We start from the raw sequence: 18,156 nt of genomic DNA, 5'->3' as shown, positions 1-18,156 counted from the left end.
ACTGTGACTATTTACAGGACTGAGTCCTACATCTGTGCTTTTCTGTGTACGTCTTTATGGACTTTTCTAGCTGCTCTAAAGCTTTCTCCAATGTTCTTTCCTTACCTCTGCTCTGCTTGGGTAAAGTGGATAAGTGTTGCTTTTATTCTGTGCTTTGCTGTGCAGTCGAAATTAGAAAGATAGACTTTGTTTTACTGTTGTCGATTTCTGCCTTAAAGGCTGTTGACTGTTTTTAAAGGTTATTGACTTTTTGATGGAAAAAATCAATTTTAAAACAATATAGAGCTGTGTTTTACAATACCTGGATATTTTAAATCTAACCTGCTATAATGAAGAGATCCCTAAATAAGGTAGCTTAAGATTTATATGAGTTTATGTTTCGCTTGTATGATAGGACAGAGGTAGCAGTGGCCCAGGCTGGCAGGGCGACTCCATTCTGCAAGTCACTGAGAAATAGGCTCTTTCCGTCTTTCCATTCCCTCGTCCCTGCCATCTCCTCACCTCATAACCTGTCACCGCAGGGCAGGGGCCTCTCTCCATGGTCAGAGCCACCGAGTTAGACCACGCCCTTGTTCCAGTTCTCAGGAAGAGGGCAAAAGATGTTGTTTTGGGTTTTTCTTTTAATAATTTTATCGAGATCTAATTCACATACCGTATTTTCTCTCATTTAAAGTCTACGACTCAGTGGTTTTAGTATATTCCCAGAGCTGGGCAGCCGCCACCAGTATCTGTCTTAGAGCATTTTGAATTCCTTTTAGCAAGGGAGACATTGCCCCCCTTCCCTTCTCTTACATGATCATTTAGAGCCTTAGGCCGCGCCTGGGAAAAGAAGTTGAGAAATATGGTCTCCAGCTGGAGCCGCGTGCCTGGCCACAGTTCCTGCACAGAGGACAAGAGGAGAGTCGACTAGGGAGGTGCGTCTGCCGCAGCACAAACCACTGTCTCCCTCATTGCAGGTGTGACAGCATGGAGAAGCTAAAGGCTCTTCTGCCAAGACTGGAGCAGGAGCTGAAGGACACAGCCAAATTTAAAGATTTTTATCAGTTTACCTTCACTTTCGCTAAGAACCCAGGGCAGAAAGGTTTAGGTGAGTATGAAATCCAAATATGTAAAATGCCAGATCGTAATAAGATTATCAGTGGACGTGAACAACATGATTTCTGTATAGCCAACTAATGATTTTAGGTTTTGGTTTGGTTTTTTTGAGATAGGGTCTCATTCTGTCACCTAGGCTGGAGTGCAGTGGTACAGTCACAGCTCACTGCAGCCTCAATCTCCTGGGCTCAAGCAATCCTCCCACCTCAGTCTCCTGAGTAGCTGGGACTCCAGGCGTCCACCACTGCATCTGTCTATTTTCATTTTTGTTTTTAAATTTTTAATAAAGACAAGGTCTTGCCTTGTTGCCTGTGCTGGTCTCGAACTCCGGAGCTCAGGCATTCTTTCCACTTCAGAGTGTGTGGGGATGACAGGCATGAGCCACCGTGGCTGGCCCACCTGTAACATGACCACCCTTTGGTTTCTTGCCTTCTCCACACTTTGCTCTGTACGTAGGTAGATGAGTTTATGATACCACGTGCCTGAAGATCTCCGTCGATAGCGTCTCTCCACTTCTGGGTTCACATGTTTAAATTCTAAAATGTAAACGAATTTGTAAATGTCCTGTGTCAGCTCATAATTGTTCTCTCTGTGCCACGCCACGTAGACCCCAGCCTGCACACCAACAATTGAGCCCACTTTTGCGTTTTATTTTAAAATACTGTAATCCATTTTTATGGATCATTAATATGGCCCATTTGCATGGACAATAATAAATGTTTTTTTTACTTGAGGAGTCTGCATTCGCTTTAACTGTCACTCCTAACCCTACAGTAGGGATTCGGGGACTGCAGTGAAAGTGGAGGTGGAGCTGGGTTGGGTGCTGGGAGATGTGCACTGATCACCTGAGAGGCCAGTGGCACAGATGGACAGGCACAGGGTCAGAGACACCCGGCAGAAGGACAGGGAGCACAGGCACGGGGGACAGAGGGGCAGAGGCACGGGGGACAGGGATAGAGAGATGGGGGACAGAGGGACAGAGGCACGGGGGGACAGAGGGGCAGAGGCACGGGGGACAGAGGGACAGAGGCACGGGGGACAGAGGGATAGCGAGATGGGGGACAGAGGCACGGGGGACAGAAGGACAGAGGTACGGGGGACAGAAGGACAGAGGTACGGGGGACAGAAGGACAGAGGTACAGGGGACAGGGATAGAGAGACGGGAGACAGAGGGGCAGAGGCACGGGGGACAGAGGGATAGCGAGATGGGGACAGAGGGACAGAGGCACGGGGGACAGAAGGACAGAGGTACGGGGGACAGGGATAGAGAGACGGGGAACAGAGGGGCAGAGGCACGGAGGACAGAGGGACAGAGGCACAGGGAACAGAAGGACAGAGGTATGGGGGACAGAGGGGTAGAGAGACGGGACAGAGGGGCAGAGGCACGGCAGACAGGGGTAGAGAGACGGGGGACAGAGGGACAGAGGCACGGCAGACAGAGGGGTAGAGAGACGGGGGACAGAGGGACAGAGGCACGGCAGACAGAGGGATAGAGAGACGGGGGACAGAGGGACAGAGGGACGGAAGCAGAGGCGCCAGGGGGACACGGGCAGAGGCACGGGGGAGAGAGACCAGGTGCTGAGCTGCGTCTCGGCCCCACACTGTGGTTACTAAATTGCGGTGCCTGCTGTACAAGGCGCGTGGGGCCTGTTGGGCTCTCGCTTTGCCTCTTGGGTAACAGTAGCAGTGCCTGCTGCATCTTGGCTCAGGAGCCTGCCATGCGCGGCACCTGAGGATACCAGCAGTGCCGAGACCCCCAGCCTTGCTCAGGGCTGCGAAGCGATGAGAGCCTGTCCTGCCGTTTGTTTGTGAGCTGGGATGATCACAGAAGGAGGTCTTTCCATCTCCTGGTGTTGGTGCCAGAGGTACAGGCTGCTCAGAGAGGCGGGATGACCTCCGGGGCGAGTGCGTTCCCTGCTTCCTTCGACCGACGGTCAGTTTATTGTTCACGTCCCCGTGAACTCGTGGAGTGCTGTTGGTGTGCTCTGGTGGTGACAGCTCCCTTCCTGTCTGCACTGCAGGCTGTCCTGGGCTCGTCCAGTCGCCTTCTGCCCCAGACCTGGACTCGCTTTTTCTCCAAGAAGCCCTGATTTCTTTTAGCGGAAACTGGTTTCAGGCTGTGGCGGAGTCGCTGCTGGTGCTTGTTCAGAGTCGTCATTTCTAGGCTTTTTATTTTTTTATTTTTTAAATTTTGGTTCATTTGGAAGCTTCTAAACCACAGTCAGGACTACAGATTATTTTTCCTACCTGAGCTTGTCTGTGTTAAGCTGTGTTTCCCTTCTTCTGTTCTGGCCCTCCAGGGCGCAGGTGAAGGTAGCGTTAGAACGTCCGCGGTGACGTGTTAGCCAGTCCCACGTGGCGCACACCACAGGCTCAGTGATGATGTGATGTGTCTCCACCGGTGGAATTACTGTGAGTCGTGGAAAGGAAAGGGGGTTATACACGCTCCCCCCATTTAAAACAATAGTTTGGCCATGGCTTTGTTTTCCAGGCACACAGCCAGGCCTCCCCTGTCGTTCTGGGTGGTCCTCGCTCTGTGTTGCCCAGCAGCCCCTGCTTACCGCCAGGGCTTCCGCTGACGTCTCCCTGCTCACAGGTTTTGAAATTCGTTCTCCGGTGGATCCCCAGGAAGTGCTGCTGGGGACGGTGTTCCCCGAGTCCTTGCGTGACGGGTACAGAATCCTAGCCTCCTTTTTGTTCCTTGGAATGTCTCAAGGGTGTCGCTCACTTTCTTCTGGCGTAGATTGTTATTGTCAGACGGAGTGATGATGAGCCAGTCGTCTTGGCCTTGTAAGTTGCTTACTGTTTTGCCTAAATACCCAAACAAAGGCCATTTTTTCTTTTGCTTTGAAGCCCAGTAATTTTACTAAAATGTGCCTGGGTGTTGTGGGTCATCCGTGGTCAGTGTTCTCACATGATGCTGAGTGTTTTCAGTAAGTACTTTCTAATCTTTTTTTAATTTCAGGGAAAATGTTCTTGAATTGTAGTTTTAAGCATTTGCTCTGTTCCTTGTATTTGGTTTTGGTCTCTCTGGAAACTCCAGTTACCCATTTAATTGGAGTTAGGTCCTCTGTGGAGTTGGGTCTTCTGTGGAGCTGGGTCCCCTGTGGAGCTGGTTCCCCTGTGGAGCTGGGTCCCCTGTGGAGCTGGGTCCCCTGTGCAGTTGGGTCCCCTGTGGAGCTGGGTGCCCTGTGGAGCTGGGTCCCCTGTGGAGCTGGGTCCCCTGTGGAGCTGGGTCCTCTGTGTGGTTGGGTCCCCTGTGGAGTTGGGTCCCCTATAGAGTTGGGTCCCCTGTGCAGTTGGGTCCCCTGTGGAGCTGGTTCCCCTGTGGAGCTGGGTCCTCTGTGTGGTTGGGTCCCCTGTGCAGTTGGGTCCTCTGTGGAGTTGAGTCTTCTGTGGAGCTGGGTCCCCTATAGAGTTGGGTCCCCTGTGGAGCTGGGTCTTCTGTGGAGTTAAGTCTTCGGCAGTGTGCGTTGCTTTCTCTCAGTCCTTTTAATCTGTACTTCATTTCTTTTTTCTTTTAAAAATGATCTTCCTTTTTCACTATCTTCTCTGAAGTCATCACCTGTCACGTGTCACATAATGGCAGCGATAGGTTCTGAGAAATGCATCGTTAGGCAGTCTCATCCTTGTGCGACGTCACAGGGTGCATGTTTGCAAACCTGGGTGGCATAGCCTATTGCACACCTAGCAGTATGGCACAGCCCATGGCTCCCAGGATACAAACCTGGACAGCGTGTGACCGTACTGAATACGGTAGGCAACCATAACACAGTGGTGAGGATTTGTGTATCCAAACACACTGAAGCATAGAAAAGGTGCAGTGAAAATGCACTTTTGCAGTCCTGTTGGACCGCTGTCACTTATGCGGCCTGTCGTTGGCGGAGACGTTATGCAGTGTGTGGCTGCCTTTGAGTTTATCTCCCTCATGTGCCTTCTAGTAAAGTCATTTCCGGAATGATTTTCCTTTGTTTCTAATTCTTGAGTGTGATTTCCTCATTACTAAGTTTTCCTAATTCTCATTTGTGGTGTTTCATGTTTTGTTTCATTTCTTAATGTCCTTTATTTTGAAGTCAGTGGTCACACTTAAAAAAAAAATTTTTTTTTTTTTTAATTTATTTAGAGACGGGGTCTTGCTCTCTTGCCCAGGCTGGAGTGGAGTGGCGTGATCATAGCTTACTGCAGCCTCAAATTCTTGGGCTTAAGCGATCCTCCCACCTCAGCTTCCTCCCAAAGTGCTAGGATTACAGACGTGAGCCACCACACCTGGCTTAACATTTGATTTTAGAGTTGAGGTCTCCCTCCATTGCTCAGGCTTAAGTGCAGAGGTGTGGCCATGACTGCAGCCTCAGGCTCCTGGGTTTCGGTGATCCTCTCACCTCAGCCCCCCATCTCACCGGGACTTTAGGCACGCAGACTGTGCCTGGTTAATTTTTAAATTTTTTTTGGAGAGACGGAGTTCTACTATGTTGCCCGAGCTGGTCTCAGACTGCTGGTCTCACGTAGCCCTCCCACCTCAGGCTCCCAGAGTGCTGGGATTACAGGCGTGAACCATGGTTTCGGCTGAAGGTCGCACTTTCGATCTGTTCTGTCGGTGTGTTTCCCAGCATGCGTTCATTTTCAAAGGGGGACTTCTGTTTGTAGCATCTTTTTTCTTCGGATAGCATGGTATGGGATTTGATCTCAGGGCTGTTCTGTTGCTCATTTTTATGTGAAATTAGTTTTCCCAGTCTTTCAGGAGGATGGTTCAGGGCAGCTTTTTGACTTCATGGTGCTCTCTCTTGGCTGAGTGTGTGTGTGTGTGTGCAGGCGTGTGGTAGACAGAAATGTCTGCTTTGCTCTCAGATTGTCTGGCAATGATCCTCTCCCCTCCTCAGCTTTTCTCTCTTTTCCATCTCCGTTTTCCCTTTCTGCCCAGCTCTTCTGCTCTCGGGCTTCCCTGCAGTGTGGGCCCCGTTGGTGGCCTCTGCCCGCTGCCACAGCCTAATTCAGGCTCGTCCTTACCTGGTCTTGCCGTGTAGGCACCACCGAGGCCCTCCTGTTCTCACATCTGTCAGAGGCCTGTGACCCCCACGTCGCCGGCACCACGCGGGTCCTATTGCTGGCAGTGGCTCATCCCCTAGTGCTTACAACTTGGATGATACTTTCTCACCCAAACTTATGGTAAATGTCGCCTCTGGGTGTTTGACTTTGCTTTCTAATTGCTGCGTCTGCTTTTATGCACGGATTCAGGGAAGGTTAAACACTGTGCTCCCTCCGCCCCGACTGTCCAGGGCCCTCCCCCGCCCCCTTTTAGTGCTGTGTCCTCATAGGCTGCTTGTCTGAAGGAGAGAGTGATGGAGCGTGGGATGTCTCGTGTTTAAACCAGTCAAGTCAGGAGTCCTTGGGGGTTTATTTCCCCAAGACTGTTCTTTTGTCTTGTCTTGTCTTTTTTTTTTTTGAGACAGAGTCTCGCCCTGTCGCCCAGGCTGGAGTGCAGTGGCGCGATCTCAGTTCACTGCAAGCTCCGCCTCCCGGGTTCACACGATTCTCCCGCCTCAGCCTCCGAGTAGCTGGGACTACAGGCACCCGCCACCTCGCCCGGCTAGGTTTTGTATTTTTAGTAGAGACAGGGTTTCACCGTGTTAGCCAGGATGGTCTCGATCTCCTGACCTCTTGAGCCACCCGCCTCGGCCTCCCAAAGTGTTGGGATTACAGGTGTGAGCCACCACACCCAGCCTTTTGTCTTTTTTTTTTTAACCATTTTAACTGTTTAAGTTCAGTAGCACTAAGTACTTTCAGAGTGTGTAAACATCACCAGTGTTTATTCCCAGAACTTTCTCATCTTCCCAAACTGAAACTGTGTCGCCATCAAACACTGACTCCCCACTTCCCTCTCCCCCGCCACTGGCAGCCCCCATTCTACTTCTGGTCTCTGGAGTTGACTCCTCCTGGGACCTCACGTAAGTGGAATTTCACAGTATAGATCTTTCTGTGACTAGCTCATTTCGCTTGATACAATGTTTTGTTGTAGTGTGTGTCAGAATTTCCTTCCTTTTTCAAGGCTGAATAATATTCCCTGTATGTATAGACCACATTTTGTTTATCCATTCATTCCAGTGGACACTTAGTTTAATTTTACTGTTTGGCTCTTGCGAATAACACTGCTGTGAACATGCGTGATGCATGTACATATACCTGTTTTAGACCCTGCTTTTAATTCTTTTTTTTTTTTTTTGAGACAGAGTTTCGCTCTTGTTGCCCAGGCTGGAGTGCAATGGCACAATTTCAGCTCACTGCAACCTCCGCCTCCCAGGTTCAAGTAATTCTCCTGCCTCAGCCTCCTGAGTAGCTGGGATTACAGGCATGCACCACCACGCCCGGCTAATTTTTGTATTATTAGTAGAGACAGGGTTTCTCCATGTTGGTCAGGCTGGTCTCGAACTCCCGACCTCAGATGATCTGCCTGCCTCGGCCTCCCAAAGTGCTGGGATTACAGGCGTGAGCCACCGCACCAGTCCCTGCTTTTAATTCTTTTGGGTATATACGCAGAAATGGAATTACTGGACTGTATGGTAATTCTGTTTAACTTCTTGAGGAATGAGGACCAACATATATTTTTTTTACATTCCCATCAGCAACGAAGCAGAGCATCCAACCAGCCTCTGCACGTCCTGCCAACAATCGCTGTTTTCTGAATAGTGGCCATCCTAATGGATGTGCCCAAGACTGCTCTTTGTAAGCTGACATTTTACTTCGGGGACTAAAACTCTTTTTTTTTTTGCAGTGGTATAATAAATTTTAATTCAAAATAGGCACTCTGAAAACAGTAGGTAAAAAATAAAAACAAAGTTCAACAAGCTGTCTTTGAATTTACAACAGACTACACTGGTGATCACAGACAAGTTTCACAGTTGCCTCCAATATGCACATTATAGCAAGTATTATATTTTTTAAAATCCATATAGTAACATCATGTTTCTCAGAGGCTGTTACATCCTCTAGATATTTCTACCTAGAGAGACAGTAAACGGGCTTCTCTGCCGTGTACCACCAGCAGTATGACTTCCGGTCTCAACCAGCTGGTCTAGAGATACAGTAAACGGGCTTCTCTGCCGTGTACCACCAGCAGTATGACTTCCGGTCTAAGCCGGCTGGTCTAGAGATACAGTAAACGGGCTTCTCTGCCGTGTACCACCAGCAGTATGACTTCCAGTCTCAACCGGCTGGTCTAGAGGTACAGTAAACGGGCTTCTCTGCCGTGTACCACCAGCAGTATGACTTCTGGTCTAAACCGGCTGGTCTCCAGCACTGGTTCTGGTGCTTTAGGTTTTTTATATTGTGTGGGGGAAAAAACGAGGTTTAACATCCAAAGGACAGTGACGGCAATGGGGATTCTTTAACAGTTTGCCATCCCACCCACCTCGATTCCGCTTCCAGCCTGAACCAGCTGGAGAAGAGCCCGTTTCACCACGAAACATGGCCTCCAGGAGATGTGGTCAGAAACTTACTGTTTCAGCCACGGAGACATAGCTCTCGGTCTGCAAACTTCACCCTCTCCCCTGAAAACGTATGCTGAAATTTAAGTTAGTTTCCACATCGGGGGAGGAAATGTTTATTCTAAAGGCAGTGAAGAGTTATTATTTTGCCTCTGAATGGAGAAATGACTTAACATATCAAAAGAGGGGAAAGTCTACACTGAAAAGTATTTCTGCATCTACAGAATGACTCTGTTTATAAAATAACTCTTGATTTATGAACTACACACCAGATGTCAGATTCAGTCTACTTTTAACAAATGAAAGCATTTGGTTTTCTATGATAAAACTCTTGTTATTCATCTTCTCTATTCCACTTTTATTTCTTTCTAAGACGCTGAGGCAAAATAGTCATTAAAGTTAAAGCTCATTTTAGTTTAGACCCTGATTACTCAGTAACTATCATCAATATTCTCAAGAAACCATTACCAGTCTTTTCTAGAAACTAACAAGCAGGCCGAGCGTGGTGGTTCATGCCTGTAATCCCAGCACTTCTGGGTGGATAACTTAAGGTCAGGAGTTTGAGACCAGCCTGGGCAACATGGCAAAACCCCATCTCTCCTAAAAATACAAAAAATTAACTGGGTCTGGTGGCGCACACCTGTAGTCCCATCTACGCAGAAGGCTGAGGCACGAGAATCACTTGAACCCAGGAGGCAGAGGTTGCAGTGAGCTGATATCACATCACTGCACTCCACCCTGGGTGACAGAGCAAGATTCCATCTCAAAAAAGAAAAAAAAATATACACACACACACACACACACACGTATATATATACACACATACACACACACACACACACACACACACACACACACACACAAGAATTACCTGGGTGTGGTGGTACACACCTGTAGTCCCTGCTACTCAGGAGGCTGAGGCAAGAGGATTGCTTGAGCCCGGGAGGTGGAGGCTGCAGTGAGCTGAGACTGCACCACTGCACTCCAGCCTGGGCGACAGAGCCAGACCTTATTTCAAAAAAAAAAAAAGCAAATAGACAAGAGAATAATGGTGCAGAGGAAGACTTGGGATGAGATCCCTCAGCGTTCTTGGGCTCTGTCACTTGGTAAGGACAGGGCCACCTGTGCTCCTGACAGGTTCCGGTTTCTGCTATAGCTGTTCTTCCATCTCATGCAGTTTTTTTTTTTTTCTCTCCACTTCTCTCTGTTTCCTCATCCCCTCACCCCCGTTTTCTCTGGCAATAGTCACCCAAGCAAGAAATGCTGCTTCTCACACTTTTCTAAAATTTGGCCATTTCAGGTCTGAGTGTAATGATCATGATTTTTCAAGGAAAGTGTGGGTCATGCTTTACTTTTGAGCAGTTTAATTCTTAGACGTCTATCCAGCTTCCTTTCCAAAGTGAGAATTAGTCTGATCCAAATTTTAAAATAATAGCAATTATTTGTTATTGTTAAATGTTTATCAGGAAGGACACTTTGAAATTTCAGTGAATGATAAAACTTTTTTTCTGACTATTTTGAACTGTTACTTTAATATCTTCAGTATAATCTTAAGATAATTCAGCTTCTATTAGAGGTAACCATTTATAGTTATTGATACTCTGCAATGCAGGAGATCCTTCATTTAAATGTTGACATGGAAAAATGTTAAAAAGATTAGCATTTTATCTGACTGTCATGTGTAGGTATTATCTTTAAAAATTTTAATCTTATAATGCCATGTTAACTTGACACATACGGAAAAGTATTACGAAGCTTTTCTAGGCCCTTGGCAAAGCCAGCAACATCGGCATCACTGCAGAGCTTGCTGAAACACAGTCCCTCAGGCTTCAGCCAGGCCGGCCGCCTGGGTTAGTAATGACTGCGCAAATACAGGGGCTTCAAATGACAGTCATTTTGGTAGTTGATGATCCGTTGGGTCAGGAACTTGGGCAGATTCCACTGGGTGGCCCTTCTCTTCCATCCATGCTGCTCTGCGCTGTGGCCTCCCACCTGCCCCCAGCTGTCCTTCTTGGGCCTCCTTGCAGCGTGGTGGCTGGGGAAGAGCACTGGGCCTGCAGAGGCTCCACGCCCCCCGCAGCGAAGCCCGGCTGCCCCGTCCTGGAAACGCACCGAGTTCCTTCCACTGGGCGCCACCACTTCATTCCATGGTAATTTCCAGGAGGTTATAAATTAGAGTCTAAATTAATTGCCAGTTCAGAGTTGCAAAATTTATTTTCTTTCTGCACAAATGTGTCAAGGAAGGTCAGTATATGTGTAGAGAGTGTTTTGAAACATTTTTAAGATTCAGGACCTACCATGTTCAGCCTGCGTTTTATAAATTTCCTCAAGCATCAGAACTTTCAGTGGCAGAATAGGCCATTGAAAGCTGCAACAGATTGAGAGTTTATCCTTGAATTCCTCACTGAGAACAAGGACTTGTTTACTCCTGTAGACACTTAAATGAAATGTTTGTCAGAATCATTCACTATAGGGTGGGAAGCATCACTGGTTTTGTTTCTTTGCTTCATGACAATAGCTGAGAGAAAATGAAATTTTATAATAACAATAGCCTCCTCGGGAAATCATTAGATTGTGTGAATACTTCAAATAGATTATACACTATTTTTAGAAAAGTTTTTTTGAGGGCTTTTAACAAACAGAAATAAAACAAGAATAATAATTATATGACTATAACCCAAAAATAGAGCCATCGGTTTACCATTTCCAAAGATTACATGGTCTGTCTTGTGAGAAATTAAGGATAAATTGAACAGGTTGAGACAAGTGTCCAACTGTTGCTAGAAAAAGCATGGACTGCCGTGGGAACATGGAGCCAAAAGACACAGACTTACCCTTTATTTCCTTCGTGTGTGTGTCTGTGTGTGTGTTTCTGTGTGTCTCTGTGTGTCTGTATCTGTGTGTCTGTGTCACTGTGTGTATGTGTGTCTGGGTATCTGTCTCTGTGTGTGTGTCTGTGTCTCCGTGTGGGTATCTGTGTGTATCTATGTGTATCTGTGTGTGTGTGTCTGTGTGTGTGTGAAAATTGTACTGTATTTTTATGTAAGATGATGCTTTCCTCTTAACTAACGGTTAACCTACTAAAGAGGATAAAGTTACTTGGCTCTGTTTTGATGTAAGAAACAACATAGTTTCATACTGGCTAGAGTCTGGAATCAGTTGGCTTTGGGAATCGTGTGTGTGTGTTTTTTTTAAAAGAGGTGAGGGTCTTGCTCTGTTGCCCAGGCTGATCTCAAACTCTTGACTTCAAGTGAAGCTCCTCCCTCGGCCTCCTAAAGTGCTGTGATTACAGGTGTGAGCCACTGTGCCCGGCCAGCTTTGAGAATCTTGATGTTTGAGGAAGTCAAGTTTCATGAGAGCTAGCTAATATTTATGTCTGCCCCGAGGTCCTTTTTTGATAGAGGACACATCTTCATTATCTAATCCTAAGTGGAGCATCACAAGCATGAATTTTAAATCGTAATGCCTTCTTCTAACGTGTTTTCACTTAGGAGATGAGACTTTCTCGAGGTTCTTGGGAAGAAAATAGCTGCTATAAAGATGTAGCCACCAGAGTAGCTGTTGGTCTTGATTTCCGCCCTCAAGTTCTGCCATTTTGAGTTGTTGTTTTTGTTGTTGTTGTTACTGTTTTGCAAATGGCTAAGTCCATTAGGACAATATTAAAAACATTTTTATATAAATAATAATAAATATTGAAAAAGCATATATTTACTTCTGATAATGTGATTAACAAACATACAAATCAGGTCCTTTGTAAGAAAAGTTTTTAGGACTAAAACTAACCCAAAGTAACTAGATTAAATGTATGCCATAAAACTTTAAGTAACTAGATTACATGTATGCCATCAAACTTTATTTTTTCTTCCTCCCCAGGTTCACCTCCATTTCTCAATGTGAGAGCTTTACATCATTAAGATGAGTTGAATATAGATTTCAATTAATGTTCTTCCTAAGTGATAAGGATGTAGACTTATAAGCAGGACAAGACTAATCATCTTCTTAGCATTTTACTGCGGGTCCCATCGGTAAGGTCTAGAGAGCCGTTCTGTTTCTCAGTTATGTGGCACTTTCTGACTCTCTCTTTCTTTCTGATTCAGACTCCAGGGTATTCAAAACTGAGGAAGTTGGTAATGATGCCTTTGCACACAGGGAATTTAGAGGCGTTTTATTTAAAGTGGGTTTTGCTATTCATATGTCTCTTGCTTATCCCATTTTAATAATGATCAACCTGGAAATCTTACTAGAGCTCCAACTTTAGTAACTTCTGTTTAAGTGGGATTAAACCAGATTTAGAAAAAAATCCTTTGAAAAGTGTTTAGTTATGTGCTTTGCATTTAAACTAATATATTACTTAACGTATTAATCTGCTTTTCACATTAGTTTATCTTACGTAAATATAACTGTTCTTTTATTGCCTAAAAGTGGTGAACACTGTTCAACATGATTAAAGGAGGTCACTTTATTTATTTATTTACTTTTTATTTTATTTATTTATTTATTTTTGATACGGAGTTTCGCTCTTGTTGCCCAGGCTGGAGTGCAATGGTGCAATCTTGGCTTGGTGCAATCTCCACCTCCCGGGTTCAAGTGATTCTCCTGCCTCAGCCTCCCGAGTAGCTGGAATTACAAGCATGAGCCACCACGCCTGGCTAATTTTGTATTTTTAGTAGAGACAGGGTTTCACCATGTTGGTCAGGCTGGTCTCAAACTCCTGACCTCAGGTGATCCACCCGCCTCGGCCTCCCAAAGTGCTGGGATTACAGGAGTAAGCCACCGCGCCTGGCCGGTCACTTTAAAAAAGTAGAATTCTGAACCCCTTTATGTACTTGCTGTGTCAAGCATATAAAAAGAAATCGTTATCAAGATTCTGTTGAGCAGAGAATAAATCAGTATTTCACAAACTATGGATTGGAGACAGCCCTGAAACTAAGCATTCATATTCTATTAGACATCTTCAGTAGCAGAGATTTGTATAGAAGTCGTGAAATAATCACCACTTTTCCCGTGTGGGAAAAGTGAGGGTGTTGGCTTTGATTGATGCACAGTGTCGATGTGTAGATGTCCTGTTTGATTGATATGCAGTGTTGATGTGCAGATGTCCTGTTTGATTGATATGCAGTGTTGATGTGTAGATGTCCTGTTTGATATGCAGTATCGATGTGCAGATGTCCTGTTTGATTGACACGCAGTGTTGATGTGCAGATGTCCTGTTTGATACGCATTGTCGATGTGCAGATGTCCTGTTGGATTGATACGCAATGTCGATGTGCAGATGTCCTGTTTGATATGCAGTGTCGATGTGCAGATGTCCTGTTTGACTGATGCACAGTGTTGATGTGCAGATGTCCTGTTTGACCGATACGCAGTGTCGATGTGTCGATGTCCTGTTTGATCGATGCTCAGTGTCGATGTGCAGATATCCTGTTTGATTGATGCGCAGTGTCAATGTGTCAACGTCCTGTTTGATTGATACGCAGTGTCGATGTGCAGATGTCCTGTTGGATTGATACGCAGTGTCAATGTGCAGATGTCCTGTTTGACTGATGTGCAGTGTCAATGTGTAGATGTCCTGTTTGATTGATATGCAGTGTTGATGTGTAAATGTCCTGTTTGATACGCAGTGTCGATGTGCAGATGTCCTGTTTGATTGATACGCAGTGTCCATGTGTAGATGTCCTGTTGGATTGATACGCAGAGTCGATGTGCAGATGTCCTGTTTGATTGATGCGCAGTGTAAATGTTTGGATGTCCTGTTTGATACACAGTGTTGATGTGTAAATGTCCTGTTTGATACGCAGTGTCGATGTGCAGATGTCCTGTTTGACCGATGCTCAGTGTCGATGTGCAAATGTCCTGTTTGATTGATACACAGTGTCGATGTGTCGATGTCCTGTTTGATTGGTACGCAGCGTCGACGTGCAGATGTCCTGTTTGATTGATACACAGTGTCGATATGTAGTTGTCCTGTTTGATTGATGCGCAGTGTCGATGTGTCAATGTCCTGTTTGATACGCAGTGTCGACGTGTAGATGTCCTGTTTGATGCGCAGTGTAAATGTTTAGATGTCCTGTTTGATTGATACGCAGTGTCAGTGTGTAGATGTCTTGTATCAGTGAGAACGCTTTTCCTGCTAGGTGCCAATTTAACTTGATGCTTTAGGAACAAATCAGAGCCCTCATAAGGCCTCTATAATTACTTGTGAAACAGATTCTTAGTTCATATAGTAATAAGGCAGGTCTATTTGGAGAACAGTGTGTCCCTTCCTTTCTAAACTGGTCCTTTGATTTGCAGTTTGACACTCAGGCCAGTGGTCTATTTTTAAAAACAAATGATATGAATTAATAGTATCCAGATCAGGTCATGTTTAAAGAACACCCACTATGTATGGAAATGTAAGTCTCCAAAACTGATTAATTGGGGGGGAATTGTGTGCATATCCAAATAACTTAATATATAAAACCTTTTTGAAGAAGTTTCCCCAGATGTATAAAATTAGACTACATAGAGTTCTCAGGAGTGCTTCCGTAGAGATTAAGCCTCATGACTCTTGGGTAAAATTGCCACCTTTTACTGATGAAGTAAATATTGATGTGCTAAGAAGTGGTCGTTTTTTGTGCAGTAGAAAAAGAGAGTGAGATTTACTAACTGCTCTTTCTCTCTTTTTGCCAGACTTAGAAATGGCTGTTGCATATTGGAAGTTAGTGTTGTCTGGAAGGTTTAAGTTTCTAGATCTCTGGAACACGTTCTTGCTGGTAAGTGTCCTGCGTCTCGCTCTCGTGCTCACTGTGGAGGGAGGTCGGTAGGTGTGAGGCTGCGTGTGATCATCCACCTCAGGCCTCACACGTGAGGGAGGTCGGTAGGTGTGAGCTGCGTGTGATCATCCACCTCGGGCCTCACACGTGAGGGAGGTCGGTAGGTGTGAGCTGCGTGTGATCATCCACCTCGGGCCTCACACGTGAGGGAGGTCGGTAGGTGTGAGCTGCGTGTGATCATCCACCTCGGGCCTCACACGTGAGGGAGGTCGGTAGGTGTGAGCTGCGTGTGATCATCCACCTCGGGCCTCACACGTGAGGGAGGTCGGTAGGTGTGAGCTGCGTGTGATCATCCACCTCGGGCCTCACACGTGAGGGAGGTCGGTAGGTGTGAGCTGCGTGTGATCATCCACCTCGGGCCTCACACGTGAGGGAGGTCGGTAGGTGTGAGCTGCGTGTGATCATCCACCTCGGGCCTCACACGTGAGGGAGGTCGGTAGGTGTGAGCTGCGTGTGATCATCCACCTCGGGCCTCACACGTGAGGGAGGTCGGTAGGTGTGAGCTGCGTGTGATCATCCACCTCGGGCCTCACACGTGAGGGAGGTCGGTAGGTGTGAGCTGCGTGTGATCGTCCACCTCGGGCCTCACACGTGAGGGAGGTCGGTAGGTGTGAGCTGCGTGTGATCGTCCACCTCGGGCCTCACACGTGAGGGAGGGTCGGTAGGTGTGAGCTGCGTGTGATCATCCACCTCGGGCCTCACACGTGAGGGAGGTCGGTAGGTGTGAGCTGCGTGTGATCATCCACCTCAGGCCTCACACGTGGAGGTTTTCAGCAGATGAACGTCCCACACAGAGATCCACAGGTCCAGACAGGTTGCCACTTAGCTCTGTCACCTTGCAGGAGACCGCAGGGCTGGGATGGGGCTGATCGGGGCCACCTCAGAATGTGGCTCCTTGGCAGTCACGGAAGCTCCTCTCAGGCTGGGGTTCCTGGAGACTCTGCGACCCCAGCCCAGCAGCCCCCGTGTTGTCTCCTCCGAGGACCTAGACAGTAATTCTGTCTTTCCACTGAGAACTCCGAATCCTCAACACAGTGCCAGTGCCACACTTCTGTGCATTGGTTTGGGTTCCAGAACTTTGGAGTGTATCTGGCGGTGCCCAGCCACTGTGTGTCTGTGGTCTGAGGCCATGCTCAGAAGGAAAGGAGGCCTTCATGGGCCCTCTGGAGAGACACTTGCCTGGCGTGGGACAGGGCTGTGTCGTACCAGCTCGCCTGTGCAGCTGTGGGTTGTTGAAAGTGAGTGGCCACAAGCCTGGTGGTGGCAGAGATGCCCAGACCTCTTGCCATTCTGTCCATGAAAGTGGAAGAAGTGGTCTTCCAACGCTAACACACAGCCAGGCCAGGACCGCACCGCCTCCATTCACCTGACACCGGGTGACACAGACTTTGCCACTTACGAGTCCTGTGGCTTGGGCAGGTCACTTCCACATGCCTCTGCTTCCTCATGTGGGAACGGCACCCAGAGAGCATGGCAGGCGGGGGGCGGAGCTGTCTGTGGAAGGTGATGTCCTTCAGTTCTGTGGGTGGCACCCAGAGAGCATGGCAGGCAGGGGGCGGAGCTGTCTGTGGAAGGTGATGTCATTCAGTTCTGTGGGTGGCACCCAGAGAGCATGGCAGGTGGGGGGCGGAGCTGTCTGTGGAAGGTGATGTCATTCAGTTCTGTGGGTGGCACCCAGAGAGCATGGCAGGCAGGGGGCGGAGCTGTCTGTGGAAGATGATGTCACTGAGTCCTGCGGGTGGCACCCAGGGAGCATGGCAGGCAGGGGGCAGAGCTGTCTGTGGAAGGTGATGTCCCTCAGTCCTGCGGGTGGCACCCAGAGAGCATGGCAGGTGGGGGGCGGAGCTGTCTGTGGAAGGTGATGTCCCTCAGTCCTGCGGGTGGCACCCAGAGAGCATGGCAGGTGGGGGGCGGAGCTGTCTGTGGAAGGTGATGTCATTCAGTTCTGTGGGTGGCACCCAGAGAGCATGGCAGGTGGGGGGCGGAGCTGTCTGTGGAAGGTGATGTCATTCAGTTCTGTGGGTGGCACCCAGAGAGCATGGCAGGCAGGGGGCGGAGCTGTCTGTGGAAGATGATGTCACTGAGTCCTGCGGGTGGCACCCAGGGAGCATGGCAGGCGGGGGGCAGAGCTGTCTGTGGAAGATGATGTCACTGAGTCCTGCGGGTGGCACCCAGGGAGCATGGCAGGCAGGGGGCGGAGCTGTCTGTAGAAGGTGATGTCACTCAGTTCTGTGGGTTTGCCATGGGGAGGCGCCTTTGCAGCTGTGTGTTTCATCACATCCTGTGCCGTATTACTTCTCTCAAAACATCCAGAGGTCAGTAATGCTGTGCCCACAGCCCCCTTATGCCTTGCCTGGGTCAAACCTAAGTCATAGATGTTTCCCAGAGAACCTCACGCTCTTGTGTGTGGAAATGGGGATGAAGGCGCTCACAGTGTCGTCGTAACAGCAGAACACTGGAAAAGCCAGTGACCATCCACAGGAGAACGGACTAAAAAGTCAGAATATTGGTGCGATGGAGCACAGCTTTGGAGCCACGCAAACAAGGGCAAACAAGTCAGCCCGCATACGCTTCAAACGTTACGCTGAGTGGGGAAAAAACAAGTTGCGGAAAACTACATGTAATTCGATAGCAGGTTAATGTTTTAAAATGTAAGACAAGCTTATGAGCTGTTCATTAATATATACATATACATGCAGCTGATAGGCAGGTAACGAGATTAAAATGCTGCCCTTCTGTGTGACAAAACAGGAGTTTATAATTGTAATATT

The 18,156-nt window shown here is 47.6% G+C and overlaps 1 protein-coding gene across 19 annotated transcripts in view; it reads left to right on the top strand.

Moving 5' to 3' along the window:
• The window catches only part of DCUN1D2 (defective in cullin neddylation 1 domain containing 2), a 39,027-nt gene that overhangs the window by 16,745 nt on the left and 4,126 nt on the right, over positions 1 to 18,156 (top strand). For 8 of the 19 annotated variants that reach the window (XR_012426632.1, XR_012426629.1, XR_012426630.1 and 5 more), the window contains 3 exons: positions 957 to 1,087; positions 12,447 to 12,598; positions 15,243 to 15,325. Coding sequence is in view for 6 of the 19 variants with exons in the window: in XM_065533521.1 (XP_065389593.1) it covers positions 957 to 1,087; positions 15,243 to 15,325 (214 nt within the window). In the remaining 13 variants the exon portion in view is untranslated. Of the gene's footprint in view, positions 1 to 956; positions 1,088 to 1,551; positions 1,827 to 12,446; positions 12,599 to 15,242; positions 15,326 to 18,156 lie in introns of those variants that run through there. The other 11 variants (XR_012426626.1, XR_012426622.1, XR_012426631.1 and 8 more) reach the window with 3 other exon arrangements.

Source organism: Macaca fascicularis, chromosome 17 (genome assembly GCF_037993035.2).
Source record: "Macaca fascicularis isolate 582-1 chromosome 17, T2T-MFA8v1.1".
Taxonomy (NCBI): domain Eukaryota; kingdom Metazoa; phylum Chordata; class Mammalia; order Primates; family Cercopithecidae; genus Macaca; species Macaca fascicularis.
This window is presented reverse-complemented; position numbering and strand designations above follow the sequence as displayed.